Source organism: Carcharodon carcharias, chromosome 29 (assembly GCF_017639515.1).
Source record: "Carcharodon carcharias isolate sCarCar2 chromosome 29, sCarCar2.pri, whole genome shotgun sequence".
NCBI classification, from domain to species: domain Eukaryota; kingdom Metazoa; phylum Chordata; class Chondrichthyes; order Lamniformes; family Lamnidae; genus Carcharodon; species Carcharodon carcharias.
In genome coordinates, this window is record NC_054495.1 from 5,229,821 (window position 1) to 5,253,651 (window position 23,831).

The 23,831-nt window shown below is 51.4% G+C and overlaps 1 protein-coding gene across 2 annotated transcripts in view; it reads left to right on the top strand.

Annotated features, from left to right (window-relative positions):
* LOC121271047 (basal cell adhesion molecule-like) overlaps window positions 1–23,831 on the top strand; it is a 157,030-nt gene that overhangs the window by 78,953 nt on the left and 54,246 nt on the right. For both annotated transcript variants that reach the window (XM_041176749.1, XM_041176750.1), the window contains exons 2-5: window positions 14,166–14,293; window positions 16,398–16,614; window positions 21,685–21,755; window positions 22,693–22,789. In XM_041176749.1, the coding sequence (XP_041032683.1) occupies window positions 14,166–14,293; window positions 16,398–16,614; window positions 21,685–21,755; window positions 22,693–22,789 (513 nt within the window). The remainder of the gene's footprint in view (window positions 1–14,165; window positions 14,294–16,397; window positions 16,615–21,684; window positions 21,756–22,692; window positions 22,790–23,831) is intronic.

Here is a 23,831-nt window from a genome sequence, read left to right on the forward strand (position 1 = left end):
TCTTGGCACCGTACCCACTGTCTGGTTTATCTGCCCCCTCCCAGCTACCAGCGCAGGCCGTGCCCAGACTGCCCAGCGGCTGCTCGATGTGCGTCGGTGGCTGCGCAGCAGCTCCGGAGGGCACGGTTGTGACCGGGCCACAGCTGCCGGCCGGCTGGCCAAAGCTGCTCGGCTGCAGCGTGCTTCACAGCTGAGCCATGGTGGCCCCTCCACACGCGCGGGCGTTCTCCCAACGAGCGGACCGGACACAGCTATTTGGGAATGGGGAGGGGGGGGGTGGGGGGGGGGGGGGGGCGTTGGCGCCAGTCGAGTCGGCGATTTAGCACCCCCGCCCCCCCCCCCCCCCCCCGTCCACCCCGCGCGCAGGGTAACCACGGCGACTGTATCGGGCCGAGCAGCCAGCACGGCGTGAGCCTCGGTGGCGCGTTTCCGGTGCGCCCTCCGTCACCGCGTTAGCCGAAACTCAAGGCCTCCCCTGTGACCGACGTGGGGAAGCGATGAGACTTCGAGGGGTGCGGAGTGGGCCCACACCGGCGAGGGGCAGCCTGGGCTTGTGAATGGGCCACACGAGAGCAAACTCAGTGGGTCACAAGTGGGTAATCGGGCACGCGGACTAACCATGACCCGGTGAAGAAGATCAGATACGTAGGGTACACACCGAATGTTGTTTTATTCATTCACGGGGATGTGGGTGTCGCTGGCTGGGCCCAGCATTTATTACCCATCTCTAGTTGCCCCTTGAGAAGGTGGGGGGTGAGCTGCCTTCTTGAACCGCTGCAGTCCCTGCACCCCCACAGGGTTTTGACCCAGCGACAGCGAAGGAACGGCCGATATATTCCCAAGTCAGGATGGTGAGTGACTGGGAGGCTAACTTCCAGTTGGTGGTGTTCCCCATCTATCTGCTGCCCTTGACCTTCTAGGTGGGAGCGGTCATGGGTTTGGAAGGTGCTGTAGAAGGAGCCTTTGGTTTCGTAATGAGTGACAGAAAATGCTGAATCATTCACACGTGAATAGAACTGTCATTAGCTTCAAATGGTTGACAACGAAAGAAGTACTTATGCTTCCCTTTATGGCTGCTCCTTCCTCCTTTGTACTTTTTGATTCTGTCCTTGACGTTCCCTCTTCAACGCGTGACTTGGGCGCACAGAGTGCGGCCCGTTATCTAATTGGGGGGGGCAAATCAAATTCCCAGCCAAAAAAGAGTGCCACCCTCCTGTGTCCACCCATGTCGGTGACCAAGGCGGTAATTCGGGGCTGGGGTCACTTCGCTAACTGCGCTTGCCTGCCTAGAAGTCGCGGGGCTGGGCCGATGGAACCACGGCGGCCTTTTGACTGGACGCTGAGGGAGCCTGTGGCTCTCACGGATTCAATGTCGGGGGAGGGGGGGGGCGGACACACCCGCGTGTGTGTGTGCGCCTTGCTTCACCTGTCCTTCCTCCATGCGCGTATCGCTTCAGCAACACCGGTAAGGGGGGGGGAGGGGAGGTTGGGGGGCTGGGGGGGAAGGGCTACGCGGACAAGGAGGCCTGTGCTCAGGCAACATGTCAACCAGACTGCCTCGCAGACCGGACTCCGGAACCCTGATGGGGGCCGTGAGCTGCCCAACACCCGTTCTAGTGACCGGGAGCGAGATACCAGGGACCGATCGGCCGAGGGGCTCGACGAGGGTGGTGGCATCAATAAGCAACGTTGACATACCAAGGAGTGATCGGCCGAGGGGCTCGGCAAGGGTGGTGGCTTCAATAAGCAACCTTGACATACCAGGGAGTGATCGGCCAAGGGGCTCGGCAAGGGTGGTGGTATCAGTAAGCAACCTTGACATGTTATTAGCTGAAATAGTATATTGAAAGCAATAGAAATCTGACCTTTTTTATCAGGAGCATCTTGTGCCTCAGTAAATGCATTTTTGATATATGCTGTGCGACAACGATTGCATTTGTGAAGTCTCTTGTAAGTTTTCATTGTGCCTATGTGTTCGATTGTAATTTGCAGCGTGAGTGTATTCCCTGCTGGATGATAAGCAATGAAAGAACTGTTAGGTTGTGCGAGTTCATCAGTAAATGTGAAAGAGATTGACCAGCGAGACTTTGCAACTTACGCCTGAAGCTCCCAGTTGGCATATAGCACCATTTCTGTGGGGTTTTACCCAAGCAAGTTTCTTATGGTGCCCCCCCGCCCCCACCCCCCACCTTTTCCCAGGAACTGTGGGTAGCGTATCCACTATTGAATCTGGGCTGTTTTCTTGTGATGGTTGTGTTGATTTTCATTCCTCCCTTGCTTCTGAAGGGGGCGGGGGGAAGTGGAGGGGGGAGCGGGGGAAGAACTGAATCCAGGAGGAGATTTAAACTTAATCCTGGCTGGAAGGTGGAAACTCTGGGAGATTTGAATCTTTAATTCGCCGTTGCTTTGCGTCTAAGAGGATTATGGGTCGGAAGAATGTGGATCCCTTCTGGTGGATGTTGGGGGCGGGGGGAGGGGGGGTGGCAGCGGTGGGATCGTTGGGCAAGGGGTGGGAGGCCTGGGGTGGGGTTAACACCTGTTCGGTATAGGTAAATATTATTATTTTTGGAAAACCAGATGGGCCTGTTTTTTTGTAAGAAAGGCTGAGAATTGGAGTCTGGTTGTGCTGGAGGTGGAAAAGAAAAAGCCTTTTGATGAAGCCTTTGATGTGGTTTTTATAAATCAGGCGTAGCTAACTTTTTCATAAATAGACTTAAATTAGAGGTTGTCTTAAGTGCTCTGAGCAACTGGTGTTTCATGTCTTGATGTGCCACAAAGGCTGACTGAAGAGCGTTACAATCAAAGTTAGGCCCAATCCTCCCACTGCAGGCCCCAGTCGCTTGCCCCCTCACCCTCGTCGCCATGGCGACGAGAGCGGTGCGAGGCCTGCACGCATAGGCTTCCCCACCCCCCCCCCCCCGCCCCAGACCATGACTAGGAGGCCAGAGAGCTATGGGGTTGGGGTGCGGGGCAGGGCAGGGGAGGAGGGATGAGACCACACCCCCACCTCCCCCTTTGTCGTGAAACGAGGGGGATCATCCTTTCAACGCGACTTGGGATAAATCGGCAGGGTCGTTCCGCTCCAATAGACACCTTTATCGGAGCGCAGAGAGAGAGAGAGAGAGAGAGAGAGAGGGCAGGGCGAGGGAGTGAGCTGTTTGCTGGCTGACTTCTGAGTCTAATTGTCCCCACCCACCCCCCCCCGGCCAACATTGACCCCCAAGCCCGGCCTCATTTTCTAAAAGTGAGCGAGGAGCGGGTTAAGCAGCAACCCCCTGTTTTCCTCCGTGTGGGAACTTCCTCTGCCCAAGCCTTGGGCATCGCGCTTGGGCTGCCGGAAAGGGCCGACCGGGCAATTCGACCAGGTGTAGCGCCGCCGAGACGCTCCCCTGGCAGGTGGATGGCGAAGGCGCGGTTTGAAGAACCGATTTCTGCGCCTCGCAGGGTTGGCGATGATTCCATGTGCCCGCACCCTACCCCCCCCCACCCCGGGCAGGCTGAGTGATCACGCGGTGTGTTTGTGGGGGCAGGGTAGGGGGGGGTTGGGCGGTGGGCAGGGGAGCCCTGTCTGAGTAACAGGGTTGACGTTGGAAACCTGCCCATTCAAGCAGGGGCTCTGTTCCAACTCTCTCGGCCTGTCCCCAGCTGAGGACACCCACCTCTTTGTCATCTCCTGTCCTCCCCAAACGCGTTTTCCGGGCCCTTTTCGTTTGCCGAGACTGGGATGAGCACCGAACCATATCCCCACGGACACTGACTGCCCGGGCCTACACGCGTCCGATTTCTATCAGGGGTCACTGCAGAGTGAAGAGGACTAGGAAGCCGGGGCAATTTTAACCCTCCCCCTCTCTCGTGATTACCAACGGAGGTCCTGTCACAAGGACCAAACTCACCTTGGTTATTCCAACACTACCGGACCTTCTCATCTCCCGCCCTACATGAACTTTGGCTCGTCCAAAACTCTGCTGGCCCCATACCCTAACTTATCACAGTCCCATTCACCATCACCCACTGTGTTTGATGAGCTCTGTTGGCTCCTGATCCAGCAAGGTCTCTATCTTAAAATTCTCACCCTTGTGTTCAAATCCCTCCTTTCCCTCATCCCCCATCGTTCCATCTCTAACTTCCTCCAGCCAGACAATCCTCCCTATCTCTGTAACCTCCTCCAGCCCCTACAACCCTCCCTATCTTTGTAACCTCCTCCAGCCCCTACAACCCTCCCTCTCTCTGTAACCTCCTCCAGCCCCTACAACCCTCCCTATCTCTGTAACCCCCTCCAGCCCCTACAACCCTCCCTATCTCTGTAACCTCCTCCAGCCCCTACAACCCTCCGAAATCTCTGTGCTCCTCCAATTCCGGCCTCTTGACCATCCCCCGATTCCCATCGCTCCACCACTGGCGGCCGTGCCTTCAGCTGCCTGGGGCCCTGAGCTCTGGAATTCCCTCTCTAAACCTCTCCACATGTCTCTTTCTTTCTTTCTCTCTCTTTCTCTCTCTTTCTCTCTCTCTCTCTTTCTCCTTCTCTCTCTTTTTCTCTCTCTCTCTCTTTCTCTCTCTCTCTTTTTCTCTCTCTCTCTTTTTCTCTCTCTCTCTTTTTCTCTCTCTCTCTTTCTCTCTCTCTCTCTCTCTCTCTTTCTCTCTCTCTCTCTTTCTCTCTCTCTCTCTTTCTCTCTCTTTCTCTCTCTCTCTTTCTCTCTCTTTCTCTCTCTCTCTCTCTCTTTCTCTCTCTTTCTCTCTCTCTCTCTCTCTCTCTTTCTCTTTCTCTCTCTTTCCCTCTCTCACTTTCTCTCTCTCTATCTCTCTCTTTCTCTCTCTCTCTCCCCTCTTTTAAGATGGTCCTTCAAACCTCCATCTTTGACTGAGCCTTTGGTTGTCTGTGTTTAATAGCTTGAATTTTGTTGAATAATTGCTCCTGTAAACGATTGGGAGGGTTTGCAATGTTGGTGCTCTATGAATACCAGTTGTTACTCTGATTCATGCAATGTGCCAACGTCTTGTGACAAGCCCCTCACTGGCTGTCATCTTACAATCAGACTGCCTGAATTGCTCGGTTATGTTACTATACTGTGGCATCTTGCAAGCATTCTGTTAATGGGTCTCCTGTCTCATCAATCAGCCTGTCTTTGTGAGCTTAACTGTTTTGCCTTAGCGGTTACAGCCCTCAACTCTCTGCATTTCCAAAGTTAATTCATGGGATGTGGGCGTCGCTGGCTGGGCCAGCATTTAATGCCCATCCCTAATTGCCCCTTGAGAAGGTGGTGGTGAGCTGCCTTCTTGAGCCGCTGCAGTCCATGTGGTGTAGATACACCCGCAGTGCTGTTAGGAAGGGAGCTCCAGGATTTTGACCCAGCGACAGTGAAGGAACGGCCGATATATTTCCAAGTCAGGATGGTGGGTGGCTTGGAGGAGAACTTCCAGGTGGGGGTGTTCCCCATGTGTCTGCTGCCCTTGTCCTTCTAGATGGTAGCGGTCGTGGGTTTGGAAGGTGCTGTCTAAGGAGCCTTGGTGAGTTCCTGCAGCTCAATGGCACCTCAGGAGCCACATATAAGGTGTGAATCCCTCTTCTACAAGTGGTGTTTTGAGCTGCTAACCGTGGCTCAGTGGGTAGCGCACTCACCCTCTGAGTCAGATGGTTGTGGGTTCAAGCCCCATGACAGACTTGAGCACAGAATTCATCCTGACAGTGAGGGAGCGCTGGACTGTCCTTTGGACAATCCAAGGTACTGTCTGCTCTCTCAGGTGTCAGGAAAGATCCTATGGTTGATATTGGAAGGGGAGAAGTGGGGGAGACCTCTGTGGTGTCCAGGGGTCAATATTTATCCTTCAACATAAACTCTGAAAACAAACCCATGACCACTACCATCTAGAAGGACAAGGGCAGCAGATAGATGGGAACACCACCACCTGGAAGTTCCCCTCCAAGCCACTCACCATCCTGACTTGGAAATATATCGGCCGTTCCTTCACTGTCGCTGGGTCAAAATCCTGGATCTCCCTCCCTAACAGCGCTGTGGGTGTACCTACACCACATGTACTGCAGCAGTTCAAGAAGGCAGCTTACCACCACCTTCTCAAGGGGCAGTTAGGGATGGGCAATAAATGCTGGCCCAGCCAGCGAAGCCCACATCCTGTGAATGAATAGGGGGAAAAAATGGTCTAGTCCATTGCTATGTGTGCGAGCTTGCTGTGTGTAAATTGGCTGCTGTGTTTCCTATAGTACAACAGTGGCTACAGACTTCACAAGCACCTCATTGGTATAGAAACTTTGGGTTAATGGAGAGGGGAATTAATATCTCACGTCCCCAGTATCCAGCGTCATGTGTTTGTGGCATTGTGTTGGGTGGGGTGTGGGGGGGGGTTGGTTTGTGTAGTTGGCAGTGGTGAGGGACAGGGGGTCGGGTAAGGTGGATGGAGGGCGATGGAATATCTAAACTCACGATCGCCGAGTAAGAAATTGGACCTTGTCTGGAACTCTCCAGAAGATGACGGAGGGGGGAATCGCCTGGTCGGTGGGAGGGGGACGTGTTCTGTGATCTGTGCGCACAATGTGCAGAACCAGCCCTTCTGCTCCATGCTGTTATTCATGCTCCACCCAGCCTCTCTCACCCCCACGCTTCATCTCACCCCATCGCCATACCCTTCTATTCCTCTCTCCCTCATGTGTTTACCCGCCTTCACCCTTAAATGTATCTATCCTATTCACCTCGACCACTCCCTGTGGGAGCGAGTTCCGCATTCTCCCCACTCCCTGGGTAAAGAGGTTTCTCCTGAATTCCCCATTGGGTTTATTAGTAACGATCTTATATTGGTGGGCTCTGGTTCTGGTCTCCAGGTCTATCTAACGCTTTATCATTTTGAAGATCTCTACCCCTTCGAACGTATCTTTTCTAGAGAGAAGTCTGTTCAGTCTTTCCTGACAAGTATAACCTCTTGGTTCCGTTATCATCCTTGTGAACAATGTTTGGATTCACTGCACTACACTGACTGAAATATTTTCGATATGGGATAGCGTCCCAGCCTGGTCTCTGTTCAAAGCCGGGGTTAACCTGACCACATACAGTGTGGCTTTGGCCCTGTGAAATCTGTTTCCAATCGGTGAGATGTGCATGTGTTGGTGGGGTGGGGGGGGGGGGGGGGGGGGGGGCGGTGTGTGTGTGTGTGTGTGTGTGTGTGTGTGTGGGTGGGTGTGTGTGTGTGTGGGTGGGTGTGGGGGGTGGTGGGGGTTGGGGGTGATGGTGGTGGGGTGGTGGGGCAAGAGGAGGCTGGGGGTTCGTGGGGGCTGGGACGTTACTGTTTAATAGGCTGGGTCAGACACAATGCTGAGCAGCTGAGGGGAAGTGGGCACATGGATAGGTTTGGAACTGAAACACCAGGTCCTACAAAGAGCAGGTGGGAGGGAGGAGAGGAGAGAAAGGAATCCAAACAGTGATCAGTGGATGTGTATATATATATATATATATATATATATATATATATATAGCCACACACAAACAGTCACACAGTGAAAGCCTCACAGGCACAGTGAGGCAACCTCTTACACACTCTCCCTCACTGTGGTGTTTATATATGCCTGTCTGTCTGTCAGTGTGTGTGATTTATATATACCCATCTGTGTCTCGCTGTGTGTGTGAGAGATGGGCATATATAAACACACACACAGTGAGAAACAGACGCATATATATAAACGCACACACTGAGAGACAGACAGGTATATATAAACACACACACACAGCGAGAGACAGATGGGTATATATAAACACACAGACCGCGAGAGACAGACGGGTATGTATAAACACACACAGCGAGAGACAGATGGGTATGTATAAACTCACACACAGCTAAAGATAGACGGGTATGTATAAACTCACACACTGTGAGAGACAGACGAGTATATATAAACACACACAGCGAGAGACAGATGGGTATGTATAAACACACACACAGCGAGAGATAGACGGGTATGTATAAACACACACACTGAGAGACAGACGGGTATATATAAACACACAGTGAGAGACAGACGGGTATATATAAACACACATAGTGAGAGACAGACGGGTATGTATAAACACACACAGTGAGAGACAGACGGGTATATATAAACACACAGAGAGAGACAGACGGGTATATATAAACACACAGACCGCGAGAGACAGACGGGTATGTATAAACACACACAGCGAGAGACAGATGGGTATGTATAAACTCACACACAGCTAAAGATAGACGGGTATGTATAAACTCACACACTGTGAGAGACAGACGGGTATATATAAACACACACAGCGAGAGACAGATGGGTATGTATAAACACACACACAGCGAGAGATAGACGGGTATGTATAAACACACTGTGAGAGACAGATGTGTATATATAAACACACTCAGTGAGAGACAGACGGGTATATATAAACACACAGAGAGAGACAGACGGTTATGTATAAACACACACAGTGAGAGACATACGGGTATATATAAACACACACACATAGTGAGAGACAGACGGGTATATATAAACACACACAGTGAGAGACAGACGGGTATATATAAACACACACACTGAGAGACAGATGGGTATATATAAACACACAGTGAGAGACAGACGGGTATATATAAACACACAGAGAGAGACAGACGGTTATGTACAAACACACACAGTGAGAGACAGACGGGTATATATAAACACACACAGTGAGAGACAGACGGGTATGTATAAACACACACACATAGTGAGAGACAGACGGGTATATATAAACACACACAGTGAGAGACAGACGGGTATGTATAAACACACACACTGAGAGACAGACGGGTATGTATAAACACACACAGTGAGAGACAGACGGGTATATATAAACACACACACATAGTGAGAGACAGACGGGTATATATAAACACACACAGTGAGAGACAGACGGGTATATATAAACGCACACACTGAGAGACAGACGGGTATATATAAACACACAGTGAGAGACAGACGGGTATATATAAACACACATAGTGAGAGACAGACGGGTATGTATAAACACACACAGTGAGAGACAGACGGGTATATATAAACACACAGAGAGAGACAGACGGTTATGTATAAACACACACAGTGAGAGACATACGGGTATATATAAACACACACACATAGTGAGAGACAGACAGGTATATATAAACACACACAGTGAGAGACAGACGGGTATATATAAACACACACACTGAGAGACAGACAGGTATATATAAACACACAGTGAGAGACAGACGGGTATATATAAACACACATAGTGAGAGACAGACGTGTATGTATAAACACACACAGTGAGAGACATACGGGTATATATAAACACACAGAGAGAGACAGACGGGAATGTATAAACACACACAGTGAGAGACAGACAGGTATATATAAACACACACACATCGTGAGAGACAGACGGGTATATATAAACACACAGAGAGAGACAGACGGGTATATATAAACACACAGTGAGAGACAGACGGGTATGTATAAACACACATTGTGAGAGACAGACGGGTATGTATAAACACACACAGTGAGAGACAGACGGGTATATATAAACACAGAGAGAGACAGACGGTTATGTATAAACACACACACTGAGAGACATACGGGTATATATAAACACACACACATAGTGAGAGACAGACGGGTATATATAAACACACACAGTGAGAGACAGACGGTTATATATAAACACACAGTGAGAGACAGACGGGTATATATAAACACACATAGTGAGAGACAGACGTGTATGTATAAACACACACAGTGAGAGACATACGGGTATATATAAACACACAGAGAGAGACAGACGGGAATGTATAAACACACACAGTGAGAGACAGACAGGTATATATAAACACACACACATCGTGAGAGACAGACGGGTATATATAAACACACAGAGAGAGACAGACGGGTATATATAAACTCACAGAGAGTGATAGACGGTTATGTATAAACACACACAGTGAGAGACAGATGGGTATATATAAACACACAGAGACAGACAGACGGGTATATATAAACTCACAGAGAGTGATAGATGGGTATGTATAAACACACAGTGAGAGACAGACGGGTATATATAAACACACACACAGCGAGAGACAGACGGGTATATATAAACACACGCACTGAGAGACAGACGGGCATATATACACACCCCACAGTGAGAGACAGACGGGTATATATAAACACACACAGTGAGAGACAGTCAAGTATATATAAACACACATACTGAGAGACAGATGGCCCTATTGTCTGTCTGTCTCTCTCTCTCTCTCTCTCTCTCTCTCTCTCACACACACACACAGTGAAGGCTGGTTCTGGATGGGCCGACGATGCCTCTCGTAGCCTAATAGCTAGCACTCGGTGCCGGTCCGGAATATGGCGAACAGTGCTAGGATGGGGGGCACCACTCACAGAATTGGTACCCGTGGGGAGTAGGGGCTGGGGTGCCATCGGCTGACATGTCAAGATGAAAATAACTGCAGTCCACCGAAAGCCGTGAGCACATGGAGATGGAGCAGGGGGGAGAGGTTAGAAAATATTCACAATTCCCAGCTCATTAAATTAACCAGAAAAAAAAGGACTTCAAAAGGCTGAGATCTGATCCCTGGGGGAGTCGGGGAGGGAGCAGAGATGTGGTGGGGAATCGGAGAGTGTTAGTGAGGACTCTTATCACTGAAGCTTTTATCCTGGTTCCTGCCTCCCAGGCACTTGACAATTCCTTTGCTGTTACATTGTCTGATCTTTTCCAGTCCTGCTCTGACCCTCTGTTTGCCTTTTGTGCTGGAGTGTGATTCAGAGTATTCATTGTAACTCACCCAGGCGGCATCAGTAAAACTGTTTATGCATTGGACATTTAAGCTCCCCGCCTGTGTGGTTATATCTCTCTCTCTCTCTCTCTCTCTCCCTCCCTCTCCTCCTCTCTGTCTCACAAACATGCGTGCACAAACACCCCCACAGTCACTCTCACTTTCACTCTCAGACACTCACTCACACACTAAAGTAAAACTCACACTCGCACACACTAAAGGAAATCTACACATGCACACGCTCTCATGTGCATAAACATACATACATACACTCTTACTGGTGCACACACATACAGGCTTGCAGACATACACAAGCACACTTGTGTGTACAGACACATGCACACACACATGCATAAACATATGCATACACTCTTACTGGTGCGCACACATACAGGCTTGCAGACATACACAAGCATACTTGTGTGTACAGACACATGCACATGCTCTCACATGCATAAACATATATGCATACACTCTTACTGGTGCACACACATATACAGGCTTGCAGACATACACAAGCACACCTGTGTTTACAGACACATGCACACACACATGCATAAACATACATGCATACACACACACAAAGACATACAAAGGCATGGAAATACACGCACACTTGTGCACAGACACATGTGCGCGCGCACACACACACACACACACACACACACACACACACAGGCATGTAGACACACAACCCCACACTTGCAAACATGCACATGTATACTCTCACACACACACACAGGCATGTAGACACACAACCCCACACTTGCAAACATGCACATGTATACTCTCACACACACACACAGGCATGTAGACACACACAACCACACACACAAAAAGACACACAAAGACATTCATACAAAGGCTTACAGGCACACAGAAGCACACTCACATGCACACTTTCACACACACACACACACACACATACACTCTGAAACACACACACACACAAGCAGACTCAGAGCCACATAGACAGGCACACACAGCGATGATATTCATTGACCACCTGTAGCGTAGAAAACCATCCCGAGGCACTTCATAGGCGGGATTTTCGGACAAAATCCAGCCCTGAGCCCCACCTCAGGAGATGGGGACAGTGGTTTGGAATCAGCTGGAGTACTGTGTCTCATTCCGGGTGCCACACTTTAAAAAAAGAATTGAAGCTGTTGGAAAAAATTCGCGAGAGTGGTTCCAGGGACGAGGAACTACAGTCACGACGAGAAGCTGGGACTAGAACAGAGAAGGGGAGGCTGAGAGGAGATTGGATAGAGGCGTTCCAAATCACGAGGGGTCTGGACAGAATGGATAGGGAGAGACTGCTCCCATTGGCGGAAGGGTCCAGGGGCCAGAGGGAGGCAGGTTTGAGGCCATTGGCAAAAGAAGCCACTGCCACAGGAGGGGAAACCTTTTCCACACAGCGAGAGGCTAGGATATGGAATTAACTGCCCGAGACTGTGGTGGAGGCAGGGTCAATTGAGGCACTCAGGAGGGAGCTGGATCATTGTCCGAAGAGGAAGAACCTGCTGAGGGGAGAAAGCCGGGGGGGGGGGGTGGCACTCGGGTGAATGGCACGTCCAGGGAGACGGCAAAGACTCGACGGGCAAAGCGGCCTACGTCGGTGCTGGGACAAATTCTGTGCAATGGCCAAAGGCTCGGTCAAAGGGTCAGGTTTGAAGTGGGCGGGGGGTCCGAAAGGAGGAGTGAGGCACCTACATGAACAAAGGCGCGAGTGTAATTCACACAGATGCCGCCAAACCCACCCCAAAGGCATGTGGACATGCACGTGCTGGGGCAGGGATGTCTGGTGTCTGGTCTCGGGGGAATCTTCTGCAGCGCAGCCAGACCCTGGAAGGATGGGTCCTCTTGGCACGAACCTTTTACCCCGCTAACCCCGCCCCCCCCAACCATTCACCAGCCCGCTTTCTGTCCCTTGGTAGCACTGAGCTGGAGAAACGGCCTGACAGCCCCTCACCATAACCGGCTCCGCACAGTCCCCCACTGCTCACTGATGTTACTGTCCAGGCAGCAGGAATACCCACCCCCCCAACCCCCCAACCCCAGGGATGGGGCCTGAGGGTTGGCATGGGGTAAATGCCCCCTCAGTGAGAAACAGCGCGGGTGGTAGAATGGGGGTGGGCGGTTTGAAATGAAGAGTCTACATTGCCATGGCGCCTTTCACTGTCCCAGGACGCCCCCTCCACCCCACCCCCAAAGCGTTTGATAACCAAAGAAGCAACATTTGAAGTCTAGCCAGTGTTAGGAAATGTAGCAGCCGATTTGCACACTGTACAATCCCACAAACCGTAATGTGGTAATGCCCCACATCAGCTGTTTTAGTGATGTCGGCTGAGGGATTAATATTTGCCCCAGCACACCAGGGAGAATACCACCCCCCCTCCTCTACTTCCAATATTGGCCATTGGATCCTTGGCGTATACCTGAGAAGGCAGATAGTGACACAGTTAACGTCTCATCTGAAAGACAGCACCTCTGACAGTGCAGGTCTCCCTCAGTACTGACCCTCCGACAGTGCGGCACTCCCTCAGTACTGACCCTCTGACAGTGCAGCACTTCCTCAGTACTGACCCTCTGACAGTGCAGCACTCCCTCAGTACTGACCCTCTGACAGTGCAGCACTCCCTCAGTACTGACCCTCTGACAGTGCGGCACTCCCTCAGTACTGACCCTCCGACAGTGTGGCACTCCCTCAGAACTGACCCTCTGACAGTGCGGCACTCCCTCTGTACTGACCCTGGTTCATTTGTCCTGAATTATGGGCTGAAGTGCCTGGATTGGAATTTGAAACCAGAACCTTCTGACTCCGAGGTATGGATGCTTCGCACTGATCTATGGCTGGCACTCTGCTCTTTGTAGAGTTGCCAACCTTCTAGTATTTTCACGGGGTCACCTGGAATCAAAGGCTAATCCCCAGGACCTGACTGCAAATTAATTTCAGAGGGAAAAATAGGGAGAATTATAAAAAAATCATATTTCATCTCCTGCTCTTAAAGCGTTGCTGGCTGTTTGGTGGTGAAGAATTAACCAATCAGCGATGAAGGGGTTGTCCGCTTTCTGATTGGTGTAGGAGGGTGGGGCACGGCGAGGCTGGGGGAATCGGGCAGCCAATGGCAGGAGAGCCTGGTGCTGCTGGTGGGAGTGGGTGGGGGTGGGGTGGGTGGTGGTGTTTTGGTGGGGCGAGGCGTTAGGAGGTGAAGCCTTCAGCCATCCACCCAGCCAGAGTTGGCAACCTCTTCAGCCTGTTGCCAGCTGGTACTGCTGCCAATCTCTCTCTCCCTCACTACCCCCCCTCTCACTCTGTCTTTCCCTTCCAGGCGCGCTGGGTTCGGTGGAGGTGTCTGTCCCTGAGCAGTTGGATGTTGAGGTGGGACAGCCAGTGCGGATCCCCTGCACCCACACCATCACCGGGTCCAAGAGCAACGTGATGGTGGAATGGTTCATCGTAAGTGTGTCCGGAACTTGGAGGAGTTGGGGTGGGTGGGGTGGGCGTGGGTAGTGGGAATGGTGGTTGCGCGGAGACAGGAGGAGAGGGGGGGTTGGTATTGGGGGTGAGACTTTCAAGTGAGGGTGAAGCATGTAATTGGATTTGGGGCAAGGGCCAAGCAGAAACGCTGGAAGTCATGACCGAGGGCCTTCGCCAGAGTGTCATTGGGAAACTCTCTTTGTCCTCAGTGCTCCGTAGGAACCAAATTCCCAACTCTTTGGCCTCCCATGGTTTCGGTGGTGGGGGGAGGGGGGGGGCTCCAATAACCCGGACGCCAAAGCCAAGAAAATGGGGCCTCCACTGTGTCCCCAACCCTGTTCAAATTATCAGGAACATCCAGGAGAGGTAAAGTAGGGAGGGAGGAGGGGGATGTTGGTGGAGGGTGGAATAAATAAGATTGGAGCAGAATGACAACTAATGAAGGGAGAAACAGGAGGAGGCCATTCAGCCCTTCAGGTCTGTCCTGCCATTCAATGAGGTCACGGCCCATTCTGCCTCCTAACTCAACCTGCCCGCCTTAGTTCTGTAACACTCAACGCCCGTGCCCATCATGAATCTACCCATTTCAGTTTTGACATTTTCCAGTAACCCCTCCCGGCCTAAATGGCCTTTTCTGAGGGAGCGAGTTGGAAACCTCGGCTCCCCTTTGTGTGAAGAAGTGTTTCCTGAAGTCACCCCCTGAGTGGCCTGGCTCCAATTTGAAGGTCCTGCCCCCCTTTCTGGACTCACCTCCCCTCTCCCCTTCGCCAGGGGGATTAGGTTCTGTCCATAAGCCCTACAGGATCCTTTAATCATCTCAAACCCCTTGATTAGATTAGCCCTTAATCTGCTACACAGGAGCGAATATGAGCCAAGAATACGTAGGCTGTCCTTGTAATTTAACCCTTTGCTTAATGCCACACTCCTCCTCACCCCCACACCCGTCAGCTCACCCCCTGCACACCGGGCACAGGGTTATCCTGTTAAACTGGCATTGAGGCTTGGCCAGGGCTCAACTGTTTAGGTACGTTCATGTACAGTGTAGGGGAAGGTGGAACCTCCTCCAGCCCCGACAACCCTCCCTATCTCTGTAATCTCCTCCAGCCCCGACAACCCTCCCTATCTCTGTAACCTCCTCCAGCCCCTACAACCCTCACTATCTCTGTAACCTCCTCCAGCCCCGACAACCCTCCCTATCTCTGTAACCTCCTCCAGCCCCGACAACCCTCCCTATCTCTGTAACCTCCTCCAGCCCCGACAACCCTCCCTATCTCTGTAACCTCCTCCAGCCCCGACAACCCTCACTATCTCTGTAACCTCCTCCAGCCCCTACACCCTCCCTATCTCTGTAACCTCCTCCAGCCCCCACAACCCTTCCTATCTCTGTAGCCTCCTTCAGCCCCCACAACGCTCCCTATCTCTGTAACCCCCTCCAGCCCCTACACCCTCCCTATCTCTGTAACCTCCTCCAGCCCCCACAACCCTCCCTATCTCTGTAACCTCCTCCAGCCCCTACAACCCTCCCTATCTCTGTAACCTCCTCCAGCCCCCACAACCCTCCCTATCTCTGTAACCTCCTCCAGCCCCTACAACCCTCCCTATCTCTGTAACCTCCTCCAGCCCCTACAACCCTCCCTATCTCTGTAACCTCCTCCAGCCCGGACAACCCTCCCTATCTCTGTAACCTCCTCCAGCCCCTACAATCCTCCAAGAATTCTGCTCTCCTCCATTTTGAGCCTCTTGCCCATCCCCCAATTCTATCGCTCCACCATTGGCAGCCCTGCTTTTGGCTGCCTGTGGGCCCTGAGCTTTGGAATTCCCTCCTTCAACCTCTCCGCCCCTCTCCCTGCTCCTTTAAGATGGCCCTTCAAGCCGACCTCTTTGACCAAGTTTTTAGTCACTTGACATTCCCTGAGGTGGTTTGGGTTCAACCTGTATTTGGTGAAGCACGTTGCGATGTTTTATTTAGTCAAAGGCGCTATATAAATATAAGTTATTGTCGCATGTTAATTGCCTGTGCCTTTCTGTTTTGCACCCTAACCTCCCCCCCCACACCCCTCCCTGTCCTGCCCCCACCACCTAGATAAATAAACTCGGAGAGCGACAAAGGATTGCATTTAAGGATGCAACAAGCAGCGTGACAGACCCAGACACGGGTTACAGTGACCGAGCCACCATGGACAGCGACTATACCCTCTCTATCAGTCAGGCCGAGCTGATGGACGAAAGGTCCTTCCTGTGTCAGGTCATCGCTGGAGCAGCGGGCAGTCAGGAGGGCAAGACGGAGCTGAAAGTCTACGGTAAGGGGAACTCGCTGAGGAATGGGAGGCTGGACCCTGGCTCAGGCTGAGAAACGAGAGAAGTATTGAGGTTCCAGTGCAGTTCACACAGTAACCTTGGGCTGCAGCCAGTCAGAGCCAACATCATGGAAGCGTTGTCCCATTGCACACAATCCCAATGGATTAATTACCTCCTTCCCATTCACTCCCATTGGACACAAACCCAATGGATTAATCACCTCCTTCCCGTTCACTCCCATTGGACACAATCCCAATGGATTAATCACCTCCTTCCCGTTCGCTCCCATTGGACACAATCCCAATAGATTAATCACCTCCTTCCCATTCACTCCCATTGGACACAATCCCAATGAACCCAAACCCCGAATGACCTGTTTCTGTGCTGGGCATGCTGTGTAATCCTTTGTGATAAGGCTGGAGAGGACGTTGAATTTGTTTGCGGTCCCCACCACTTCTCTGACCTTCTTGCTGAACTCTGGACCTGCCTGAGTCTCTGGGCTCTGGAATGCCATGCTGCTGGAGGTGGGTTCAAGAGCACTGCGCACAGCCCCAGATAGACTGAACCCACTCATTGGCATCTTGATCCAGAGAGGACAGGACAATTACATAGTACTCTGTTCTCTCCCAGCCTGCGAACCTGAGTGATTCACCAGAATGTATTGCGCAATGTTATCATTCTGGGCTGAGCTAATAACTAAACATAACTGCCTCCGCCTGAAATGCAGAGAGCAGTTAGCACCTGGGAATCCACAGCTTGGGAGACTGATGTTCAAGCGAACGGTTCACGTTCGCTGGCTGGTGAAAAGAATCAAGTGAGGGGATGAATTTATTTTTTTTTACGCACACAAGTAAGAATTGTGATGGATATTCAGATCTTAACCACTCCTTGACCCAACAGGCATGGACACTGAGTGTTTAATTAGCAGTACAAATTTATTAAGCTTAATTAATATATAAAAATTGATACTTAGCAACAGCAACAGTTGTGACAGCGACCCCTGGTTCTTGCTGTCCAAAGACATTATTTCGTGTCTTCTGGGTTTTGTTCTGTTGACTGTGGATTTGTCTTCCCTTGAGGTATGCCAACAATATCTAAGATTTTCCCAACCCATGCAGCCCGCTTCTACCTCCTTCCCAAGATCCACAAGCAGGACTGTCCTTTTAGACCTATCGTGTCAGCCTGTTCCTGCCCCACGGAACTCATTTCTCCCTATCTTGTCTCCATTTTCTCTCTCCTTGTCCAGTGCTTTCCCACCTACATCCGTGATTCCTCTGACACCCTACATCATATCAACAATTTCCAGTTCCCTGGCCCCAACCGCCTTCTCTTCACCATGGACGTCCAATCCCTCTACACCTCCACCCCCACCGGGATGGTCTGAGGGTTCTCCGCTTTTTCATTGAACAGAGGCCTGAACAATCCCCAACCACCACCACTCTCCCCCGTTTGGCTGAACTTGTTCTCTCATTGAACACCTTCCTTAAACTTGTCTCACTTCCTCCAAAAAAAAGGTGTGGCTATGGGTACCCACATGGGCCCCAGCTATGCCTGTCTCTTTATGGGGTATGTGGAACGTTCCTTGTTCCAGTCCTAATCAGGCCCCCACCCACAACTCTTCCTCCGGTACATCGATGGTTACTTTGGTGCTGCTTCGTGCTCTTGTCTGGGCCTGGAAAAATTTATCAATTTTCATTCCAATTTCCACCCCTCTATCACCTTCACATGCTCCATTTCCGACACTTCCCTTCCCTTTTGGCATCTGCCATCCTTACCTGGCCTACATGTGACCTAAATGGCCTAGCAAGCCAATCAATTCAAGCGGCTATTAGGGATGGGTGATAAATGCTGGCCTAGCCACTGACACCCACACTGCCCAAGAACGAATAAAAAAATTAGGCTTGAACCCGTGACCTTCTAACCCAGAGGGGAGAGATCGGCCCGTTTAGCACTTGATTAGGTGTTCGACAAGGTGCCATATCAAAGGTTACTGCAGAAAATAAGAGCTCTTGGTGTAGAGGATAACATATCAGCGTGGACAAATGATTAGTTAGCAAGTGGAGATAAATGGGTCTTTTTCGGCTTGGTAAACTGTAGTGGAGTGCAGCAGGGATCAGTGCACAACAATGCACAATCTATATCGAGGACCTGGGGGATGAAGGGACCAAATGTATGGGTGCTAACTTTGCCGATGACACCAAGAAAAGTGGGACAATAAGTTCTGAAGAGGGGGCAGAGAGTCTAAAGGAATGCAGACAGGTTAAGTGAGTGGGTAAAAAATTTGGCAGCTGGAGTGTAAGGTGGGAAAATGTGAACATATCCACTTTGGCAGGAGGAATAGAAAAGCAGTGTACTGCCTGAACGACACGAGACTGCAGAACTCGGTGCAGAGGGCTCTGGGTGTCCTGGTACATGAATCACAAAACGTTAGTCTGCAGGTGCAGAAAGTGATTAGGAAGGCAAATGGATTGTTGCTGTCTATTACAAGGGGAATGGAGCACAAAAATAGGGGAGTTTTGAAACAGTTGTACAGGGCGTTGTGCACAGTTTTGGTCCCCTTATTTAAGTAAGGATGTAATTGCATTAGAAGCAGCTCAGAGAAAGTTCACTCAACACTGGCTGGGCGGAGAGGGGGCAGATCTTAAGAAGAAAGGTTAGAAAGGCTGGGCCTGTGCCCATTGGAGTTTACAAGAATGAGATGCGATCTTATTGAAACAAGCAAGATCCCGAGGGGATGCTTCCCCTCGTGGGAGAGACTAGAACTAGGGGGCACAGCTTCTAAAAATAAGGAGCCTCCCATTTAAGACGGAGATGAGGAGAATTTTTTCTCTCTCTGAGATTCGTTAGTCTGAGTAACTCTCTTCCCCAGAGAGCAGTGGAGGCTGGGTCACTGAATATTTTTTACGGCGGACTTAAGGGAGCCGAAGGGTATGGGAGGGTGTCAGCGAGAAAGTAGAGCTGAGGCCGCAGGCAGAGCAGCCCATGATCTTATCGAACGGCAGAGTAGTCTCGAGGGGCTGAGTGGCCTAATAGGCATTCCCCGGAATCGTATGTTCCTCTTTTGGCACATTTCCTAAGGCCCACCATTTCCACACTTTTTTGCCATCTTTATTAATATCACTTGTTGAAACGTAGAAAAGAACGATATGTCCCAATGTTTACTTGGACAAAGGTCAAGGTCCCTTCTTAAGCCGTACACCAACAGCTAGCGATACATCTCGTCACGTTGGTATACTATAACGCTCACCTAATCTTCATCAAGATGCCTTCCAGCTGCAGCTACATGTATTCATTTAAAAGATCCAAAATATCAAAAAGTTACCTCATGACCTTTGCCTCACCATATAATCCAGATTGGACAACTCGAACCCAGCCGTTTAATCTCACTTCCCCTTCTACGCATGCCCAGATGAGTAACCACCTTCCAGAATGAGTAATGGAATGATCTTTCATTTTGTGAACAATTTTAACCATCATGCCTTGCTGCTTAGCTTTTAACCATGTAGGGGGTGGACTCGTAACCCAGAGACCCAGGGTAACGCACTGGGCACCCAGGTTCGAATCCCACCACGGTAGATGGTGAAATTTGAATTCCAAGAGGAAAACGTGGAATTAACTGTGAAACCGTGGTTGGATTGTCGTTCACTGAAATCTGCCAGCCTTACCTGGTCTGGCCTACGTGTGACTCCAGACATAGACCCGCAACCAATGCGGTTGACTCCTCAATGCCCTCTGAAGCAAGTCACTCAGTCCCCAAGGGCAACTCGGATGGGGCAATAACCGCTGGCCTAGCCAGCAATGCCCCCACACCATGAATGAATAAACAAAAAAGGTACCCACAAACTACAAGGTTTGTGTAGTTATCGATCGAATCTGATTATCATAAACACATACAGCGAGTTACTGTGATCTGGAAGGCCCTAACTTTCACCTTGCACTCATCAGGACAAATGCAAGAGTGCCAAATTTCCAATGATCGCAACAATATATACTACAGGAAAAATGGTGCCGATTGTTTGGCAAGTTGACTCTCATTGGCTGAGGCCTTTCCACGGGAAAAGGCTCCCCAAGATCCCAGACAATTTGAAAAAGACGCAGGGCTTGAACTTACCCCCCACCCCCTTGTTTGCAGGGGATCAGTTCATGCGCATGAGCATATGTCACTTCGAGCAAGCATAAATGAGCCATGTCATGAGCTCGACTGATTATCCTGAATTTAGTTGTTAGTGTCGTTATTAGCACACTCAGGATTGCTCAGCAAGTGCTGTCCAATACTGGAATCGCATCTAACTGTGGACATTTTGTTTAGGGTGATTACGGCCTGTCCTCTGTCCGTTATGAATACTCCCCTGCTTGCCGTGGATGAGAGTGCGAGACAAAATGGTTCGGCAACAAATCCCTCTTTCCTTCAGTGTTCAACATGGGGGCGATGGCAGCAGAGTGGTAATGTCACTGGACTGATCATCCAGAGGCTAATTCCCCGGCGACATGGGTTCAAATCCCACCATGGGCAGCTGGTAGAATTTGAATTCAGTCAATAAAGCTGGAATATAAAGCTCGCCTCCCTAACGGTGACCTTGACAACTATCTTCGATCTTGTTTATAACCCGTCTGGCTCAGTCATGTCCTTCAGGGAAGGAAATCTGCCCTCCTTACCCAGTCTGGCCCGACATGTGACTGCAGACCCCACAGCAAACGTGGCTGACTCTTAACTGCCCCCTGAGATGGCCGAGCAAGGCGCTCAGTTCAAGGGCAAATAGGGATGGGCAACAAATGCTGGCCTTGCCAGCGATGCCCACACCCTGTGAATGAATAAAGGGGAAAAAAATAATAGTTGACAACAACGGATCAATCTCAGTTTAAAAATGAACAGTTTATCCAGCACCAATTGCGCAGTTGCTAATCCTCTAAGCGGTGGGGGTGGTGGGGACTGTATGTTGTTGACAGGGCCATAGCTGGTGGTGTGATGTGCACTTTTGGATGCTCCTCTCGTTCCTGTGTCTAATACCAGAATGCGGCGCCCGCAAGTGACGCTTTTCCCTGATTGCTGACGCATTGACTATCGCTTGCAGATGCCCCCGAGCAGCCTGAGGTGGAATATAATCGAGCCAGCCTCTCAGTGACCGAGCAGCATCCGTCGGAGGTAAGGCGACACTCCCGGCGGCTGGAGGGATGCTTCTGAGCTCAAAGTGGGTGGGGGGATGGGGGGGGGGGGCCACGGAGCGAGAGAGGGACCCGCGCAAAGATGGGCGGGTCCTTCTGCTGTTTTCCGTTGACGTTGGAGGTTGCTGTGGTCGAGGAGCACCTCAAACCGCCAAGGGGGGGGAGTGAAAGATGCCGGGGGGGGGGGGGGGGAGGGGGGGGGGGGGGGGGTGCGGGAATAAGAGCATTGCCCCGGTGAGGTTGGGTAAAAGGGGCAGACATTCCCTGGAGTTTTAGAAGGACCTCGTAGAAAAGCCTATAACTCTGAGGGGGGGGGGGGGTCTGGCGGGGTAGGTGCTGAGGAGGTTTTTTTCCCCCCTTCCAGCCCCCGCCCACCCGCTGGGGAGCCTAGAACACGGGGGGTGGGGGGTGGGAGTTGGGGTCACAGTCTCAGGATAGGAGGTCGGCCATTTTGGACGGAGACGAGAAGGAATTCCTTCCACCACCAACACCCCCGCCCCCCCCCCCGCCCCGAGGGCGGTGAACCTTTGGAATTCTCTAACCCGGAGACCTGTGGACGCTCAAGACGTTGGGCGTGCCCAGGGCTGAGGTGGGGAGGTTTCTGAGCGCTGAGGGAGCAGAGGGATGGGGCAGAAGGGGGCTGAGGGAGACAATGAGCCACCATCTTAATGAGTTATGAGAGCAGCCCCGAGGGGCCGAATGGCCTCCGCCTCCTGGTTATTTCTTATGCGTCGCCAGCAGGGTTAATCCTGTTGGCCCCCCCGCCAAAGGAAAGCTGTTGAGCCTTAGGACAGGCCAAGGTGGCATCTTGATGTCTCTCGCGGTGGGTTAGCGGGCGTGATTAAGAGATGGGCACTGGCTGGCTCCAGGGTGGTGAGCACTTATATCTCTGACTCGATCCTCCCTTTGCCATGTAGATTGGCACTTGCACCAGCAGAAATGGATACCCAGTGCCCTCGATCGTCTGGTACAAAGATGGAGTCTCGCTACCAACAGTCACCAATCACAATAACAGTAAGTAGATGGGCTGGCACTGGGGTGCGTCACCAACTTAAATCCTCCATTGCGGCCACCAGGCTTCCAACAGTGGTGCCACAACTCACCCTCCCCTCCCCCCACCCCGTCTCGGTCAATCTCCCGCTCATCATCACTCTGTCGCCATCCCTCTTTCCGTTCTCCCTCCCTCACCTTCGGTCCCCTTGCCCCCTTCATCTCCCTCCCGTTGTTCCTTCTGAGGCTCTTCCCTCACCCCTCCCCCTCCTTGCCTCTCTTCCTCTCTGACATGCTCCCTCACTCCCTGCCCCTCCAATTCTGTCCCTCCCCCTGAAACCCTTGCTCCCTCCCTGCCTCTCCTAAGCTCTCTCGCTTTCACCTCCGGTCCTCCTGATGCCCTTTCTCCCGTCGTTTCCCTTTTTCTCTCTGATGCTTCGTCTTTCTCTCCTCTCTCACTGATATGTTCTGCCTCTCACTCTCTGGCTCTCTCCCTCCTTCCCTGTCCCTCAATTTCTCTCTCCCTCTTTCTCTGTCTCTGTCTCTCTCCCTCTGTCTCTCTCTCTCTATCTCTCTCTCTCCCTCTTTCTCTCCACTCTCACTGATTCACTCTGCCTTTCACTCTCTGGCTCTCTCCCTCCTTCCCTGTCCCTCAATTTCTCTCTCCCTCTTTCTCTGTCTCTGTCTCTCTCCCTCTGTCTCTCTCTCTATCTCTCTCTCTCCCTCTTTCTCTCCACTCTCACTGATTCACTCTGCCTCTCACTCTCTGGCTCTCTCCCTCCTTCCCTGTCCCTCGTTTTCTCTCTCCCTCTTTCACTCCACCCTCACACACTTTCCCCACTCTCGCTGCACCATCTCTCCCATTTTCTCTCTCTCTCTCCCTCTCCCTCTCTTTCCCCTGCGAGTGTGCTCTCCTCATCCTCACCCTCCACCGTTTCGTCTCCTCGAGGTGCGGTGTCCACACAAAGGGACAGAAGGTTTTCACTTCTTGATGGGGAGGTTGAAGTTAGTCACTGCACACCCTGCAAAAGCCCCGGGCACCCCTCCATGGAGCAGGTGCACAGGT